Source organism: Pongo pygmaeus, chromosome 18, assembly GCF_028885625.2.
Source record: "Pongo pygmaeus isolate AG05252 chromosome 18, NHGRI_mPonPyg2-v2.0_pri, whole genome shotgun sequence".
NCBI classification, from domain to species: domain Eukaryota; kingdom Metazoa; phylum Chordata; class Mammalia; order Primates; family Hominidae; genus Pongo; species Pongo pygmaeus.
This window is the reverse complement of record NC_072391.2, coordinates 17,458,845-17,475,342: the sequence shown is the minus strand read 5'-3', so window position 1 is coordinate 17,475,342 and position 16,498 is coordinate 17,458,845. Positions and strand designations below refer to the sequence as shown.

Below are 16,498 nucleotides of genomic sequence, written 5' to 3'. Positions count from 1 at the left end.
AGGGTGATGGATTGTGGTGTGGGGGAGGGGGGATAATCCTCCCTAGAGGGGAGGCTTACCCAACATGTGTCAACAGACCCCAGTTGTCTGCTCATGACTGTAATTTAAAATGCCGATTTTGCAACTCCTGGAGCTGGTGAAACACTACAGCCCCTTGGCTATTTTGCAGGAAATTTAAGGAGCTGCACATTAGTGAACATGCAGGCTGCCTTGGTGCCTGGAGCAGAGGTCACGTTCTGAAGAGAGTTTGCAGATTGGAAGCCCACAGGCCAGAGTCAGTCCATGGATGACTTTCAGGGGCACATGGTTTGTTTTTGTTCCTTTGTTTCAGAATTGAATTGGTTGCCAGCATTTTTTTTTTAAACATGGAAATTATACACGAAAATGTCTTGAGCCGGGCGCGGTGGCTTACGCCTGTAATCCCAGCAATTTGGGAGGCCAAGGCAGGTGGATCGTCTGAGGCAGGGAGTTCAAGACCAGCCTGGCCAACATGGTGAAACCCCATCTCTACTAAAAATACACAAAATTGGCCGGGCGTGGTGGCAGGCACCTGTAATCCCAGCTACTTGTAAGGCTGAGGCAGGAGAATCACTTAAACCTGGGAGGCAGAAGTTGTAGTGAGTTGAGATTGTGCCATTGCACTACAGCCTAGGCAACATAGTGAGACTCCATCTAAAACAAAACAAAAACAAACGAAAAAAAGAAAATGTCTTGAAAAATCAGATCTAGCAACAATGAGCCCACAGTCCTGCGTGACAACCACTGGCTGAGTGTGATGGACCCCTGTTGCCAGGACATCAGAAGGCCGGTTTGCCCCTGCTACACCAGGGTTACCTGTCTGTCTGCTGCTGACAACTTAGTTTGAGAACCCAGGCTTTACTGGTAAGACAGACACAGACACAACTATTTATGGTTCAAAACAGAGGGCAGTGAGTATTGTAGCTTAGGACAGTGGTTCTCCACAGAGGTGATTTAGTACCCTAGGGGACAGTGGCAATGTCTGAAGACATATTTTGGTTGTTGCAACTTGAGGAGGGTGCCATGGCATCTAGTGGGTGGAAAGCAGGGGTACTGCTCAATATCCTGCAGTGCAAACAACAGCCCCCACGACAAAGATTATCCAGCCCCAGTGTCGGTAGGGCTGAGGTTGGGAAACCGTGGATTAGGAGCACCAGCAAACTGGTCTGGAAGGAAGAGGTTAATTCCAGTGGTGGGGCTCAAGAAAGGCTCCCTGAACAGAAGAAGTCTTGCTGGTGAGCAGGCACTTGATGACTAAGCCAGGTTTCAACTGAGAGTGATTGAGGGGGAGGCATGTCAGGCAGAGAACAAACAACACAAGCAAAGGTCTAGAGGCACCTCTGATGGGTGGAGGTGGGTGAGAGTGTGAACAGTGAGATGGAGCCTGTAGTTCAAGATACATGAAGTTTGGGGTCAGATGGATTTGGGTTTGAGTTCTGACTCTACCATTCACTAGCCATGTGGCTTCAGGCTTGTCATTGGCTTGAACCTCAGTTTCATCATCTGTAAAATGGGGATAATGCAGGTTATGTAGGGCCAGACTCATCTATCCCCAGTCCTCCATTTCTACTCTGTGTCCCAGCCATTCTTAACTACTGGCAGTTTGCTACATGCTTCTTGCTTTCTCTCCCCTGTCTGGCCCCTCCATGTGCAGTTCCCTCTGCCTGGAATGCTCACATTCCAGATGTGTGGATTACATCATCAAGGTGTTATAAACCCGGTGCTGACATGCTAAGACTTGTGTTTTGAAAAGATCACTCTGCCAGCAACATGGTGTTGGGCTTGTGGGAGCGGGTGCAGGGAATCTGGAGGCCAAGGGAATGATGGGGAATTCGCAGGCTCATACAAGAAGCCTGGGAGCTTCTGCCTTCACCCTAACTCCCTTCCCCATCACTTCTCTGTCCTTAAGGTACCGTGGGGGAAGGTCAGTGAGGACCCACCAGGCATGAACGGGTTGGATTCTCTCTTGGTTAATGTTCCTGCTCCCTTCTCAGCCTAGGAGCCTGGTTACTTTATAGGTCAGGGTTGAGGTGTTGTATTAGTCTGTTCTCACACTGCTCTAAAGAACTGTCCAAGACTGGGTAATTTATAAAGGAAAGAGGTTTAATTGACTCCAGTTCCGCAGGGCGGGGAGGCCTCAGGAAACTTACAATCATGGCAGAAAGGGAAGCAAACATGTCCTTCTTTATGTGGCAGCAGGAAGTAGTAGTGCTGAGCAAAGGGGGAAAAGCACCTTATAAAACCATCAGATCTTGTGAGAACTCACTCACTATCACTAGAACAGCATGGGAGTATCCGCCCCCATGATTCAATTACCTCCCACAGGGTCCTTCCCACGATATGTGGGGATTATGGGAAGTACAATTCAACATGAGATTTGGGTGGGGACACAGCCAAACCATATTAGGTGTAGAGGCCAAAACCTCATAGAGGCTACTGAGAGTCTATGGGCCAGCCCTCTAGCTTCCTTAAGCCTCAGTTTCCTCACCTGTGTAGAACAGACTTTTCAGGGTCTGTGGGGGTACATGGGGTACTTTCTACAAAGTTCTTACAATAGGACCTGGTTCAATTTTATAAAAATGAAGCTCTTGGCTGGGTGCGGTGGCTCATGCCTGTAATCCCAGCACTTTGGGAGGCTGAGGCGGGCAGATCACGAGGTCAGGAGTTTGAGACTAACTAGCCTGGCCAGTATGACGAAACCCCGTCTCTACTAAAAAATACAAAAATTAGCCAGGCGGGTGGCACCCACCTGTAGTCTCAGCTACTCAGGATGCTGAGGCAGGAGAATCACTTGAACCCGGGAGGCGGAGGTTGCAGTGAGCTGAGATCGCGCCACTGCACTCCTGCCTGGGTGACACAGAGAGACTCTGTCTCAAAAAAAAAAAAAAAAAAAAAGATTTATCTTTTAAGTAGGTCCACAGTGGCTATATTTATAAAGTGAAAAATTGGAAATAGCCTTAATGTCGAACTACAGGATATTGGTTTAATATGTGATAAGATAAATCGAGTATTATGCAGTTATTCAAGTGGAAGCAGACGGATATTTGCTGATACAGAAAAATGTTCATTATTAAGTGAAAACAATATACAAAACACTATTTGTATATCAGTAATAGGTCAGGTGTGGTGGCTCACACCTGTAATCCCAGCACTTTGGGAGGACAAGGAGGGAGGATTTCGTGATCCCGGGAGTTCCAGACTACTTTGGGCAACATGGTAAGTCCCTGTCTCTACAAAAAATACAAAAATTAGCTGGACGTGGTGGTGCACGCCTGTAGTCCCAGATACTCCGGAGGCTGAGGTGGAAGAATCACCTATGCCCGGGAGGTGAACGCTGTATTGAGCCGTCACTGTGCCACTGCACTCCATCCTGGGCAACAGAGACCCTGTCTCAAAAAAAATACACACACACACAAACACACACACAACACACACACACACACATTTTAAAGCCTAAAAGCTAATATACCCCAAAATTAACAGTGGATATCTATAAGCGGCTTTTACAATTATTTTCTTATTCTACATTTTTTCCCTTTCTATTTTTTTTTACAATAAATGTGCATTTCTTTTCTGAAAAATAGCAATATATTTTATTAACCTTAAAATTATGTGATGCTATTAAAATATAAATAAAAATAATAATAAAAGAAAGGGCAGGTTTGCCAGCTCTTCCCGTCGCCCCTCTTATCTCCTGACTGGAGCCTTATCTCCTGACTGGATTCCTGATCACTCCCAATAAAGACGGACTCTTAATTCGTTTCAGTATTTACTAACCTCAAAACAAGGCAATGTAAAGATGAATAATCATACTCTGCAGGTGATCTGCATGCACGCCAAATTTTGAGATGCGTTGAAAGAGGAAGTTCTTTACCTCTCTGCCTTCAATTATTTATTCTCGTTTAACCCATTTCCTCCGTTCATTCCTGAGGGCGTTTATTTACTTTTATCTACGCATGCGCACTCCTGGCTGCTAGAGAGGGCCGCTTCGCCCGGCGGTCCCGCCTTCTGACGTCGACCATTGGCCGGCTCTGCCAGCGCGCTCCTGATTGGTGGCTGCGGGCCGGGCCCCACTGTTTCTCAAAGTTGGCGGGAAAGCGGTAGCTAGGCGGAATGGCGGCGGCTGCGGACTCCTTCTCAGGCGGCCCCGCGGGGGTGCGGCTGCCTAGGTCGCCGCCACTCAAGGTGCTGGCGGAGCAGCTGCGGCGCGACGCGGAGGGCGGCCCGGGCGCGTGGCGGCTGTCGCGGGCGGCGGCGGGCCGCGGGCCGCTGGACCTGGCGGCCGTGTGGATGCAGGGCAGGGTAGTAATGGCGGACCGCGGCGAGGCGCGGCTGCGGGACCCGAGCGGGGACTTCTCGGTCCGCGGCCTGGAGCGGGTGCCGCGCGGGCGGCCCTGTCTAGTCCCAGGTAATGCCCGGGCCTCACTGGGCGCCCTCTTCCCTGCTGTCCGCCGAGAAGTTGCCGAGGCCAGATTCGATCTCGTTCTTGACACTCGAAGCGGGGCGGGGCGGGGCGGGTCTAGCCCTCCTCCGGGCCTCTGCCCCTGCGGGTCCCCGCTTGGGTACCCTTGCTCCGGTCCCTCCTTGGTGAAGTTGATCTGATGATAAGCACCACCTGCCGTCCCTTTAACAAATACAGATTCCTGGGACTCTCCCACCCCTAGTGGGAATCTTCCGGGGAGGGACTCGGGCACCTGCAGTTGTCACAAGCCCCCTCTCCCAATTGATATCCTTGTTCTCCATCAAGTTTTGGGAAATACTTTCCTGGGAAACTTCTGCTCATCCTTAACGTCTCAACTCAAATGTACCTTTCTCAGGGAAGTCCTCCCTGGCCCCTAGGAACGGGAGACCCTCCTGTACCTCTGCTTAATTGAACTGTCTTGGGCTGTAGCTCACTCATGTTTGCCTCTTCTCTCTTTTTTTTTTTTTTGAGACGGAGTCTCACTCTGTCGCCCAGGATGGGGTGCAGTGGCGCGACCTCAGCTTACTGCAGCCTCCACCTTCTGGATTCAAGCGAGTCTCATGCTTCAGCCTCCCGGGTAGCTGGGATTACAGGCATGTGCCATCACACTCGGCTAATTTTTGTATTTTTTAGCAGAGACTGGCCATGTTGGCCAGGCTGGTCTCAAACTCCTGGCCTCAAGTGATCTGCCCACCTCAGCCTCCCAAAATGCTGGGATTACAGACGTAAGCCGCTGCGCCCTGCCTGCTTCCTCTCTTAAACCACCGATGCTCTCACTTGAGCCAGCATCAGTCTCTCCTGGAGGGCTTGCTAAAGCTGGGATGGCTGGGGCTCCACCCTCAGGGTTTCTGAGTCAGGAAGTCTAGTTGGAGCTGGAAATTTGTATTTCTAACCAGCTCCCAGGTGATGCTGATGCTGCTGGTCTGGGGACCATAATTTCGACTTGTTAAATGTTTTATTTATTTGAGATAAGGGACTCACTATGTTGCCCAGGCTGGCCCTGAGCTCAAGCAATCCTCCTGCTTCAGCCTCCTTGGGTAGCTGGGACTACAGGCCTGCACCACCCACCACACGTGGTGTTTGGGGGCCATACTTTGAGAACCACTGGGCCAGACCAAGCTACTGGAGGTCCAGAGCTGTGTGGTCCTGACAACTGTATCCTCAGCATTTGGCCCAGTGTCTGACACGTAAGTGCTCCAAGAACCAATTGTCTTGAGTGACAGGCAGTGGGCATCCATCTCACTTGTTCCCTGGGATGTCAATTGAGCACGTGTTGTACATCAGCCCCCCATGTGCAGTGTTGGGCTGCAGCCCAGACCCAGATAAAGTCTGCTGGGAGACAGGCGGTGAGCAAATGTCCCAGAGGATTGCTGATCCCTGGGGACCCATGAGGATGTGCAAGGTGCTGAGTGGCCCAGGGAGGCTTCTAGAGGATGTGCGGTCTAAGATGAGGAGGTCTGAGGCTCCCTCCCCTGGGAAATCAGGCCAAGATCACTTCATTCCTAAGGGCCCTTCCTGTTGAGTCTTGGAGTCTAACTAGAGGCAGATAGGTCAGTGGTCTGGCCTGAGCTGCTTTGGACTTGGACAGGCTTAGGTCGAATTTCTGGTTCCACCCCTTCCCAGCTGAGCTACCTGGAGCACTTTTGTTAACTTTTCTGGACTTGTACTGTTTTGTAAAAAGGAGCTAATCATTCCTGCCTGTTGTGTGGATTCAATAAGTAAACAACTGCCTTAGTACTGTGCCTGGCTCACAGTGAGAGTGCAAAATATGGGGACTCATTTACTGCCACATGCTCCTGTTCCCTCCCGACAGCCTTACCCTTCAGCCTTCCCTCTATGTATGCCTGCCCTCAGCCCCAGCGTTGGTCTAGGACAGGGTCAGCAAACTACAGGCCTCCTCTTTTCATGTGTCCTGCGAACTAAAAATGCTTTTAAGATGTTTATTTATTACTATTATTATTTTTGAGACAGAATCTCGCTCTGTCTCTCAGGCTGGAGTACAGTGACGCAGTCATGGCTCACTGCAATCTCCACCTCCTGGGTTCAAGCAATTCTCATGCCTCAGCCTCCCGAGTAGCTGGGATTACAGGCGTGCACCACCACACCCGGCTAATTTTTGTAGTTCTAGTAGAGATGGGGTTTCATCGTGTTGGCCAGACTGGTTGGTCTTGAGCTCCTGGCCACCTTGGCCTCCCAAAGTGCTGGGACTGCAGGCATGAGTCGTTGCACCTGGCAGGATTTCACATTTTTAAATGGTTGAAAAAAAAATCACGACATGTGAAAAGTATATGAAATTCAAGCATCAGTGTTCATAAGTTAAGTTTTATTGGAATACATTGGTAATTTACAGAATGTCTCGGGCCGCTGTCCCAACCACAGCTAGAATTTTATTTGGGACAGGGACCCTATGGTGGGAAAAGCCCAAAATATTTATCTCGCCCTTTACAGAAAAAGTTTGCCAACCCTTGGCCTTAGCCTTGGCCCAGCAAGTAACCCGTGCTGCTTGGTGTGTTGGTTTGCAGGCAAAGCACCTTGCAGGCAGGCTGGGGCAGTCTCCTATCTGGTCTCAGCCCTGGCATAAGCCTGGCATCTAGTAAATACTTCAGTGTTTGAACCCATGGGCATTGGTGAATCTGTCTGACATACCCACTGGCCTGAATGCCAGCTGGCAGGGGCCGTGTCATTTCCTCTTGTTAATTAATACTGAGTCCAGCTTGACAAAATTGAGTCACTGCCATCAGGGAGGCAGGGAGGTAAGCAGTCCACTAAAACACAAAGTAACATTGCAGGCAAGAGTGAGGTGGCGCAGAGGAGGGACAGCTGATCTAGGTTTGAGGGCTCAGGGAAGGCTTCCTGGAAGAAGCAGCCCTGAAGGATGCATTGGAATTATCTGTAAGGACCAACCCTCCTGGGTTGCCTGGGACTGAGAGGGTCCTGGGACACGGGACTTTCAGTGTTAAAACTGGGACACTTGGGCACTCTCTGTCTGTGTGCAGTGGCAGGAGATTGTGCAGCTCCATGGAACAGCCTGTGCAAAGGCTTGAAGGCGATAGAGCCGCATGCCTTTGGGGAGCCTGGGGCAGTGGTGGAAGGTAGGAGGGCTCTATCCTGATGAGCCTCAGTGGCTGTCTGGAAGGACCTGCCTGCTTCAAGATGGCCTTGAACTCTGCTCACTGCACTGCTGCTCTAGTGCTGTTCCTCCACCACCTCTTCCTCTGGAACATCCAGGAGTTTGTTTCCATAAACCTAAGGTGCTGAAGAGGCAGAGTTGAAGGAGAAGCTCTTCCTGCCCTCAAGCTGCTTTCTGTCTGCAGGAGAATCAGAGAAACCATGCTTACCTAGATCGCGCTTGGATCAACTGAGTTCTGGAGGCAGGAGGAGGATTCGAGAATGTTGACTGCAGCAGTGGGGTGGGGATGGTTTCTAAGGGGAGGAAGCTGGCAGGAGATGGGCTGGAGCCATTGGAATGGTCATGGCAACCGCGGGGTGGGGATGCGGGAAGGAGAGGGAGAGACAGTGGAGAGCTGCTTTGGAGTGGGAGAGGGTATGGGTAGAACCTACAGGGCCAATTTGTCCCATCGCATGCCTTTGAGTTCATCCGGCTGGCTGTGTGTGCCTTCCCAGTAGAGCTCCTTTTCCCCTCCCCTCTCCCGGTTGGAATGCCCTTGGGCTTGTTCTTCTCTTCCTGGGCCTTCAGTCGTTCTACTTCTGTGTGTTCCAACCCTACCAGCACTTTAAGCCCATTCAGAGGGGATGGCAAGTGCATTTTCAGAACTAGCCTCTGTCACAGAGGGACCCAGTTGGAACGTGGGGGGGAGTTCTGAGATACTTGAACACATCCTGCCTGGGGTTGAACAGCAGGATCAGGGGTCAGCTTGCCTGGCTTCCTTCAGTCAAAGCCCCAGGCCCCACGTGCAGTGCAATGAAAGCCTCACGAGGCAGGCAGCGGGGCTGGCACCAGGCCTGTCCTTCATGCAGCGTTTGGAGTTTTCTTTTACACAATCAGGTTTTGTGTGGTTGAGACTGGCCAAGTTTCAAGTTTTGCTTTCAAGGAGAGTCACTTCCTCAAGGGAATGGGTAGAGAGTCACAGTTAATATGTCATTAGATCATCCTGGTGGCAGCAGGCCCTTATGTGGATTTACTTGTATGTGCTGGAGGAGGTGGCAGGGATAGGTCCCAGCAGTTGGAACAATGGGGCGGGGGGCTGCCTGCCCAGCCTTTTCGGCAATGTGGAGGGAAAATTGGATTGCTTAGTAACTGTCAGAGGGTGTCTGCAGAAAGAGGATGTGTCCTGTGCACAGAAACCAGTCACATACCCTAGCATTGAGCAAGGAACGGGATTAGAGGAAAGCTGAGGTTTTCTGCCCCTGCCTCAGAGCCACTTAATTATAACTGGCTCTGATGGGAGCATCTCCTCCATTCCTTGGGCATGGTTACATTTTACATGACAGTTTTGTTTGGTCTAGTAAAATCAGAAACCAAAGAAGATGGCCGGGTACAGTGGCTCACACCTGTAATCCCAACACTTTGGGAGACCAAGGTGGGTGGATCACCTGAGGTCAGGAGTTCAAGACCAGCCTGGCCAACATGTGAAAACCTATCTGTACTAAAAATACAAAAATTAGCCAGGCATTGTGGCAGGCACCTGTAATCCCAGCTACTCAGGAGGCTGAGGCACAAGAATCGCTTAAACTCAGGATGCGGAGGTTGTAGTGAGCCGAGATTGCACCACTGCACTCCAGCCTGCGCGACAGAGCGAGGCTCTGTCTCAAAAGAAAAAAAGAACATTACTATGGGCTTTTCTTCTTTTTCTAGGAAAGTATGTGATGGTGATGGGAGTGGTTCAGGCCTGCAGCCCTGAGCCCTGCCTGCAGGCTGTGAAGATGACAGACCTTTCTGATAATCCCATCCATGAAAGTATGTGGGAGCTGGAGGTAGAAGATTTACACAGGAATATTCCTTAGATAATGTTGGAACTGTCGTTAAAAACAACCAAAATCCTGAAACTATTTAGAGGCTTATAATGATGTGGATTTCATGGACATTTTTCAATGCGTATTTTTCAAAAGTTTTTCAGAGAGCCTTGCTTTGGTTGACCAAGGAGTCCGGATGTAGGAATGTTTAAATCCTGGGATACTTCAGTGACACAGCCTCTGCTGCCCCTTGATTTGCCTGTGTTTGCTGTGAAAAGCAGATGCTTGTGTTTCTTTTTCCTTCCTGGTGTGTGTGTGTTAATTCTCTCTCTCTCTCTCTCTCTCTCTCTCTCTCTCTCTCTGAGGCACAGAAGTCTCATGTTGCATTTTCCAAATTTTATGAGTGATGATACTTTTTCCATTACTGCTGCGTCCCTGTTTTACAATGCAAAATTTAAGTACGGTCATTGCCCATGGTGATTAAAGTGTGGTTATGGGCAGGAAGACAGACTGTGTAAAAAAGGAATGACATCCTGGCTCCTCATCTTCTTCATCAGCAACTACCATAACCAGTGTGCAAGTCAAATGGCATTTCCTAACGGCAGGCATGGCGGCCCCTGAAAGACAACAGCTCCCTTTCTGCTTCGGAAGACCACTCAAACATTTAGATGCAGCTCTATCCCTTTTCCTAGCTAGAGAAGGTGATACCTTCTTCCATTACTCAGAGATATTGAGACGTTTTCGGAATTTCTTGTTGAAATGAAAAGCATCAAGATAAAGGATGCCTTTCAGGCATTAGCTAAACTTCTGCTTCATAACTTTGGGCGAGACATGGTGAGCCTCCTGGTGTTCTAAGAGTTCTTTTGTCTCTGTATGGAATGACTTTTTGCAGTGATTGTTTTGAATGTTGGGTTTCTGCTGTCTGCTTAGTACCCATGCCTGAATTTTTTGAGATTGTAAATATCAAAGGAGTTAGATTATGTTCTGACATGGTTGTAGACTTTCACCTGGATTATTGATATTCTACCTCTAATAAATTTTTTAATAGGCTGTATGGTTTGTTTTTTTTTAATAGACTTTTAAGAAAACAGTGTTAGGTGTTCAGGAAAATAGAGGAGAAACTACAGTGTTCCCATATACTCCACACTCACACCCCACTCCCAGTTTTTGCAGCTGTGAACATCTTTTATTAGGATGGTACATTTGATAAACCAACATTACATTCTTATGAACTAAAGTTTAGTTTACATTAGGCTTCATTCCTTCTCTTATACATTCTGTGGATTTTGCCAAATGCATAATAACGTGTATCCACCACTACAATATCATCCAGAATAGTTTCACTGCCCTAAAAATCCTCTGGGTTCCCCTTATTCACCCCTCCCCACCAACCCTGACAATCACTGATCTTTCTTTTCAGTTTTGCCTTTTCCAGAATATCACATAGTTGGATCATACAGTAAGTAATTTTTTTCAGACTGGCTTCTTTCATTTACTATGCATATAAGATTCCTCCATATCTTTTTTTTTTTTTTTCTTTTTTAAGACAATCTCACTCTTGCCCAGGCTGGAGTGCAAGAGCACAATCACAGCTCACCACAGCCTCAACCTCTCAGTCTCAGGTGATTCTCCCATCTCTGCCTCTCAGGTAGCAGGACTACAGGTGCGCATCACCATGCCTGGTTGATTTTTTTGTATTTTTTGTAGAGACAAGGTTTTGCCATGTTGCCCAGGCTGGTCTCAAACTCCTGGGCTCAAGCAATCTTCCCATCTCGGCCTCCCAAAGTGCTGGGATTACAGGTGTGAGCCATTGTGTCTGGACTCCTCCAGGTCTTTTTGCAGCTTGTTAGCTTTTTTTTTTTCAATAAATGCCCGTGCTTATTACAAGATAGAAACATGAAGAATTCCTTAGGGACTTTTTTTTTTTTTTTTTGAGACAGAGTCTAACCCTGTCACCCAGGCTGGAGTGCAGTGGTGTGATCTCTGCTCACTGCAACCTCTGCCTCCCAGATTCAAGCGATTCTCCCGCCTCAGCCTCCTGAGTAGCTGGGATTACAGATGTGTGCCACCATGCCCAGCTAATTTATTTATTTATTTATTTTGAGCTTTTTATTTTTGTTTGTTTGTTTAAGATGCGGCCTTGCCCTGTCACCCAGGCTGGCGTACAGTGGCACGAACGTAGCTTACTGCAGCCTCAACCTCCCAAACTCAAGAAATCCTCCCATGTCAGCCTCCTGAGTAGCTGGTACTACAGGCACAAATTCCTGGGCTCAAGCAGTCCTCCCACCTTGGCCTCCCAAAGTGCTGGGATTACAGGTATGAGCCACTACGCCCAGCCAGCTCATTTCTTTTTATCACTGAATAATATTCCATTGTATGGATGTACCATAGTTTTATCTAATCCACCTATTGAAGGACATCTTGACTCCAGTCTTTGATAACTATGAATAGAGCTGCTGTAAACATTCATGCCCAGGTTTTGTGTGGGCCTAAGTTTTCAGCTCATTGGGGTAAATGCCTAGGAGTGCAATTGCTGGGCCATATGGTAAACCTATGGTTAGCCTTGTAGAAACTGCCAGTCTGCTTTTGCATTCTCACCAGCAATGAAGGGGAGTCACTGTTCCACATCGTCTCCAGCTCTGAGTGTTGTCAGTGTCTTGGGTGTGCTGTGCTTTTAAACTACTTTCTTTTTAAAGCCAGGCAGATTGGAAAGTGTGCATCATTTTTGTTGCCCACAAGAAGCTTGTTTTGAACTGTTTTATGTTCACAGTTTGGGATTTTTCAGGCAATATTGCTGAGCTTTAACAGGAACTTTGCCATCCTGTCAACCTGAATTTGAGCACTTCATCTGCAACTAACCTTGCCGTGTGACTATGAGCAAGGTACCTAACCTCTCCATTCTTCAGTTTCTTTATCTGTAAAATGCAGATTATGCCCAGCCCGTAGCACTGGTGTGAGGAATAAATGAAGATATGTGTAGATCACTTTTACATGGTATGTGACACTTAGTAGGCACCAAATCATTATTGCTGGGAGGATCAGTATGTTCTTGTCTACACACACACACACACACACACACACACACACAGAGAAATTGCAAATATAGTACAAAGAGTTCCCATATACCTGTACCCAGCTTCCCCTATTATTAACATGTTAGTACAGTGCATTTGTTAAAATTCATGAACCAATATTGAGATGTTATTAACCCAAGTCTGTACTTCATTCAGATTTCTCTGGGTTTTTCCTAATGTTCTTTCCTGTTCCAGGGTCCCATCCAGGACACCACATTCCATTTCGTCATCATGTCTGCCTAGGTGCTCTCCCTGGCTGGGTCATTCAATCAGTTGCTTTTAATTGCACTTAAATTTAATTTTGGTGCAGACAATGAGATCTCTGTTACAGGATTCTTAGGTTAAAACTAAGTCACAATGGCTGGGTGTAGTTTCTCATGCCTGTAATTGCAACACTTTGAGAGGTGGAGGCAGGCTGATCACTGGAGGCCAGGTGTTCAAGACCAGCTTGGGCAACACAGTCCCCTGTCTCTACTAAAAACACAAAAAAATTAGCCAGGCATGGTGGCACGCACCTGTAATCCCAGCTACTCTGGAGGCTGAAGCATGAGAATCTCTTGAACCTGGGAGGCGCAGGTTTCAGTGAGCCAAGATCGTGCCACTGCACTCCAGCCTGGACGACAGAGCCAGACTCTGTCTCAAAAACAAAAAACAAAAAAAGCAAACCTTGTTCACAAAATTATTATGGGGCACCCAGTAGTAGCCCCTGGGCTGGATGTGTGGTAGACTCCCAAGATGTTAACCTGAAGTCTGCCCTACTGTGGCGAAACCTGCTTGTGTGCTAGAAAACAGACCCAAGCTGCCGAAAACCACCTGTACCATATCCCACCCCATTTGTCCTCACCCAACTTCGGGTAAGTAATGTCCATTGAAAAATGCTAGTTGGGCTGACATGGTGGCCTGAGCAATAATGCATCTCAGGAGTGTGTTGGGGGGTGGAGGTAGGAAAAGGAGGGCACTGTGTGTTTTTTCTGACAGTCCCCTCAGAAATGCTGGTGGCTTGGTGCTGGAAGAGTGTTGCCTCAGCATGTTAGCTGAGCTGTGTGGTTTCTTTGAATATTAATAACTTTCACTGTTTCGGCTTGAGTTTCCTCCCTGACATCACCAAATGAAAACATGTCAGAGGTTTTGGGTTTCTGGTGCCAAATCCAAGTTGGTTTATCAGCAAGCGCCCCCCACCAGACAATGGAGGCTGTGTGCTGGGGCAGAGCTGCTTCCCCTTTGACATTGGCTTTTTTCTAAAACCGAAAATAAGCAACCGTGGCTGTGACTTCACTTTTCTTGGAACTGCTTTACATTACGCCCCAAATGGAGAAAACCTTCATTTAGCAGCTTTTGGATTGCCAAGTTCTCTAATTCTTTCTGTTGCATATTCTTGTAATGCTCAAGTTTTACTGACAAATTCTGCATCAGGTGAAGCAGGAAGAGGAAAGAATGACCATGTGAAGTAACTGAGCGCTTTGTTGTCTGGCCTGTGGGTGTGTGGTTTCATGGTTGAGGAGAAAAAGCACCTGGAAGACACACTGTGTGTAGAATGCCTTCCAATTCCAAGGGTGACAACCCTGCGATCTGCTGGCCAGCAGATGGGCTAGGGCTGCTGTTGCTAAACATCAGGCTACAGCCGAAACTTACAGAGCAGCTGCCTGCTGCAAGGATAAGGGGAAAAATGCATTTTCAGTCATAATGACCTTCATTTAGTAGATATTTTGGAGCCCCTGCGAAAGGACATCTTCAAGGGGCCTCTGTCTCCTTGCGATAAGGGAGACAGTGATGTTAGTCAAACCTGGGGTTCAGTCCTGGTCCTGCCCGTTCCTGTCTGACTTTGGCCTTGGAAGTCAGTCTGTGAAGTGGAGACAATTCATCCTTCAAAGGGTGGTACCGGGTAAGTTCTTGGGAACGGAATCCCAAGATCCAGTGGATCTTTGTAGACAGGCACATACGTTGTTCTGAAATCATCTGTTGCTATCTCTGTCCCTGTTGGAGGTGCTTCCAGTGATGTCGTGATTGTGTCTTACTTATCTCAGTATCCCTGCCCAGCATGGGGTCTTATGTAACATACATGGGCAGTCAGTCAGTGTTAGGACTGGCTGGGTTTTAGGCTGGAAGACAGAGGAAATATACAAGCAAAGGCACAGTGTCTTAAATTTACACTTTGCCTGCAGCAGTTTTCAGATGAAAGGAGCCCCCTGCTTAGTAGGGCCTTTTGAATTGGGCCCCCTGTGTAGTTTATAGCGGGCCTGAGGGTGCTGGCTAGACTGTTGGGGAGTGCTCTTTAAGTACAGAGGAAAGACTTGGTAAAGACATAAAAGGGTGGAGGAAAAGGAGCGAGACAGCCAAGTCCAAAAAACGATTCATGTGGTTTGGGCAGAATCTGAAATGAGTCCTTTGAGATTGACTGAACGTCTCTTGGTAAAGAATGCAAGTTCAGCTGGGCACGGTGGCTCATACCTGAAATCCCAGCACTTTGGGAGGCGGAGGTGGGCAGATCACCTGGGGTCAGAAGTTCAAGACCAGCCTGGCCAACATGGTGAAACCCCGTCTCTACTAAAGATACAAAAAATTAGCTAGGTGTGGTGATGTGTGTCTGTAATCCCAGCTACTTGAGAGGCTGAGATAGGAGAATCAGTTGAACCTGGGAGATGGAGGTTGCAGTGAGTAGAGATCACGCCACTGCACTCCAGCTTGGGTGACAGAGCAAAACTCTGTCTCAATAAAATAAAATAAAAATAAAAGAATGCAAATTCAACTAAGAGTTAAGTGCCAGGGCCTGTGCTGGAAGCCGTCTCATGAGTTGCTTCATTTTACTGTCCCAGTACACCTGGAAGGTCCGTTTCCCATCCCCTTTCACAGCTGTGAAAACTGCAGCCACGGAGATGCAGTCCTTTTTCCAGGGGCATCTACCTGGCAGCCGAAGAGCCAGGTGGTGAACCAATAGGTGCCCCTTGTCATTAAGGACACTGTTGTGGGTGGCCAGGACCAGGCCCTTCCCTAGGGCAGCTCTTCCCCAGGGCAGCTCTGCGAGCTGATGGTCTCTACACGGGCGCTGGCTCCCCCTGCTGGTCTATGCACAGAAAATGATTTGACAACCCGTCACCAGAAAACAAGGGCACGGAATGGAGCAAAGGATCAAAATGGGGCCATGAGGAACTTCACCCCTGTCTACCCAGGAGTTCTGCCCATTATGGCCAAGCCGAGGTGGGGGTGGGGAGAGTGCTGGATTTGGCAACCAGATGGGTTCTGAGGGGCTTGCAGTGGGGCCAGCCCCACTGTTCATTCAGTGGATGACCTTGGGTGGGTTATTTCACTGCCCTTCTGATATCCATAGAGAAGGGATGATGTGGGGTCAGAGAGGTTAAATAATTCGTCTGCATGACTGTTAACTGGAATCTGGTGCTTCAAAGTTCACTTTAGTGGCCTTTCTGTCGCCAAGCACCTGATGGGTTCCAGACTCCAGATACTTGAGGTGAACGAGACACGTGGCTGCCCCCTGTGCGCATGGTATCTTCTTGGACCTCCCATTCCTCCTTATCGTTCCTGTTTTAAGCCTGAGAAAGTCCTGTGCTTTTAAGAACTTGTGTGGTTAGGTTGGGCTCAGCTGGGTATCCAAGCTAATCTCCCCATCCCAATGCCCTGACTAATCCCATCTACAAAGTCCCTTTTGCTACGTAAGGTAACATATTCAGAGGTTCTGGGGATTAGGGCGTGGACATCGTTGTGTGGGGAGGGACATTCTGCCTACTAGACCCCGAAGATGTGTGTTCATACCAAATACAAAATACATTCACCCTGCTCCAAGGTCTCATCCCATTATAACATCAACTCAAGAGTCCCAAATCTGCTCTCAATCTCGTCACCTAATCACCTCAATCTGGTGCTGGGGAGGCTTTGGGTATGACCCATCCTGAGCAGTTCGTCTCCCTCTGTGAACCTGGAACTCACTAAACCAGTTATCAGGCCCTAAAGTGCAGTGGGTGGCCACCCAGAGGAGCACAATCTAGTTCTGTCCCTGATCCAAGGGACCTGAGATGTA

At 48.4% G+C, this 16,498-nt stretch overlaps 1 protein-coding gene across 1 annotated transcript; it reads left to right on the top strand.

The window, feature by feature from the left end:
- Nucleotides 1–4,109: 4,109 nt before the first annotated feature.
- Nucleotides 4,110–10,444, top strand: RMI2 (RecQ mediated genome instability 2). The gene is made up of 2 exons (XM_054455378.2): nt 4,110–4,426; nt 9,297–10,444. Exons 1-2 carry the CDS (start codon nt 4,132–4,134, stop codon nt 9,443–9,445), a joined length of 444 nt encoding a protein of 147 aa, XP_054311353.1. The 5' UTR covers nt 4,110–4,131; the 3' UTR covers nt 9,446–10,444.
- The last annotated feature ends 6,054 nt before the right edge of the window (nt 10,445–16,498 follow it).

What these genes read in the sequence shown, in the direction of transcription:
- RMI2 (XM_054455378.2), top strand. Translation starts at nt 4,132, where the DNA reads ATGGCGGCGGCTGCGGACTCCTTCTCAGGCGGCCCCGCGGGGGTGCGG. An exon ending in GCGGCCCTGTCTAGTCCCAG is followed by an intron (nt 4,427 to 9,296) that starts GTAATGCCCGGG and finishes TTCTTTTTCTAG; the next exon opens with GAAAGTATGTGATGGTGATG.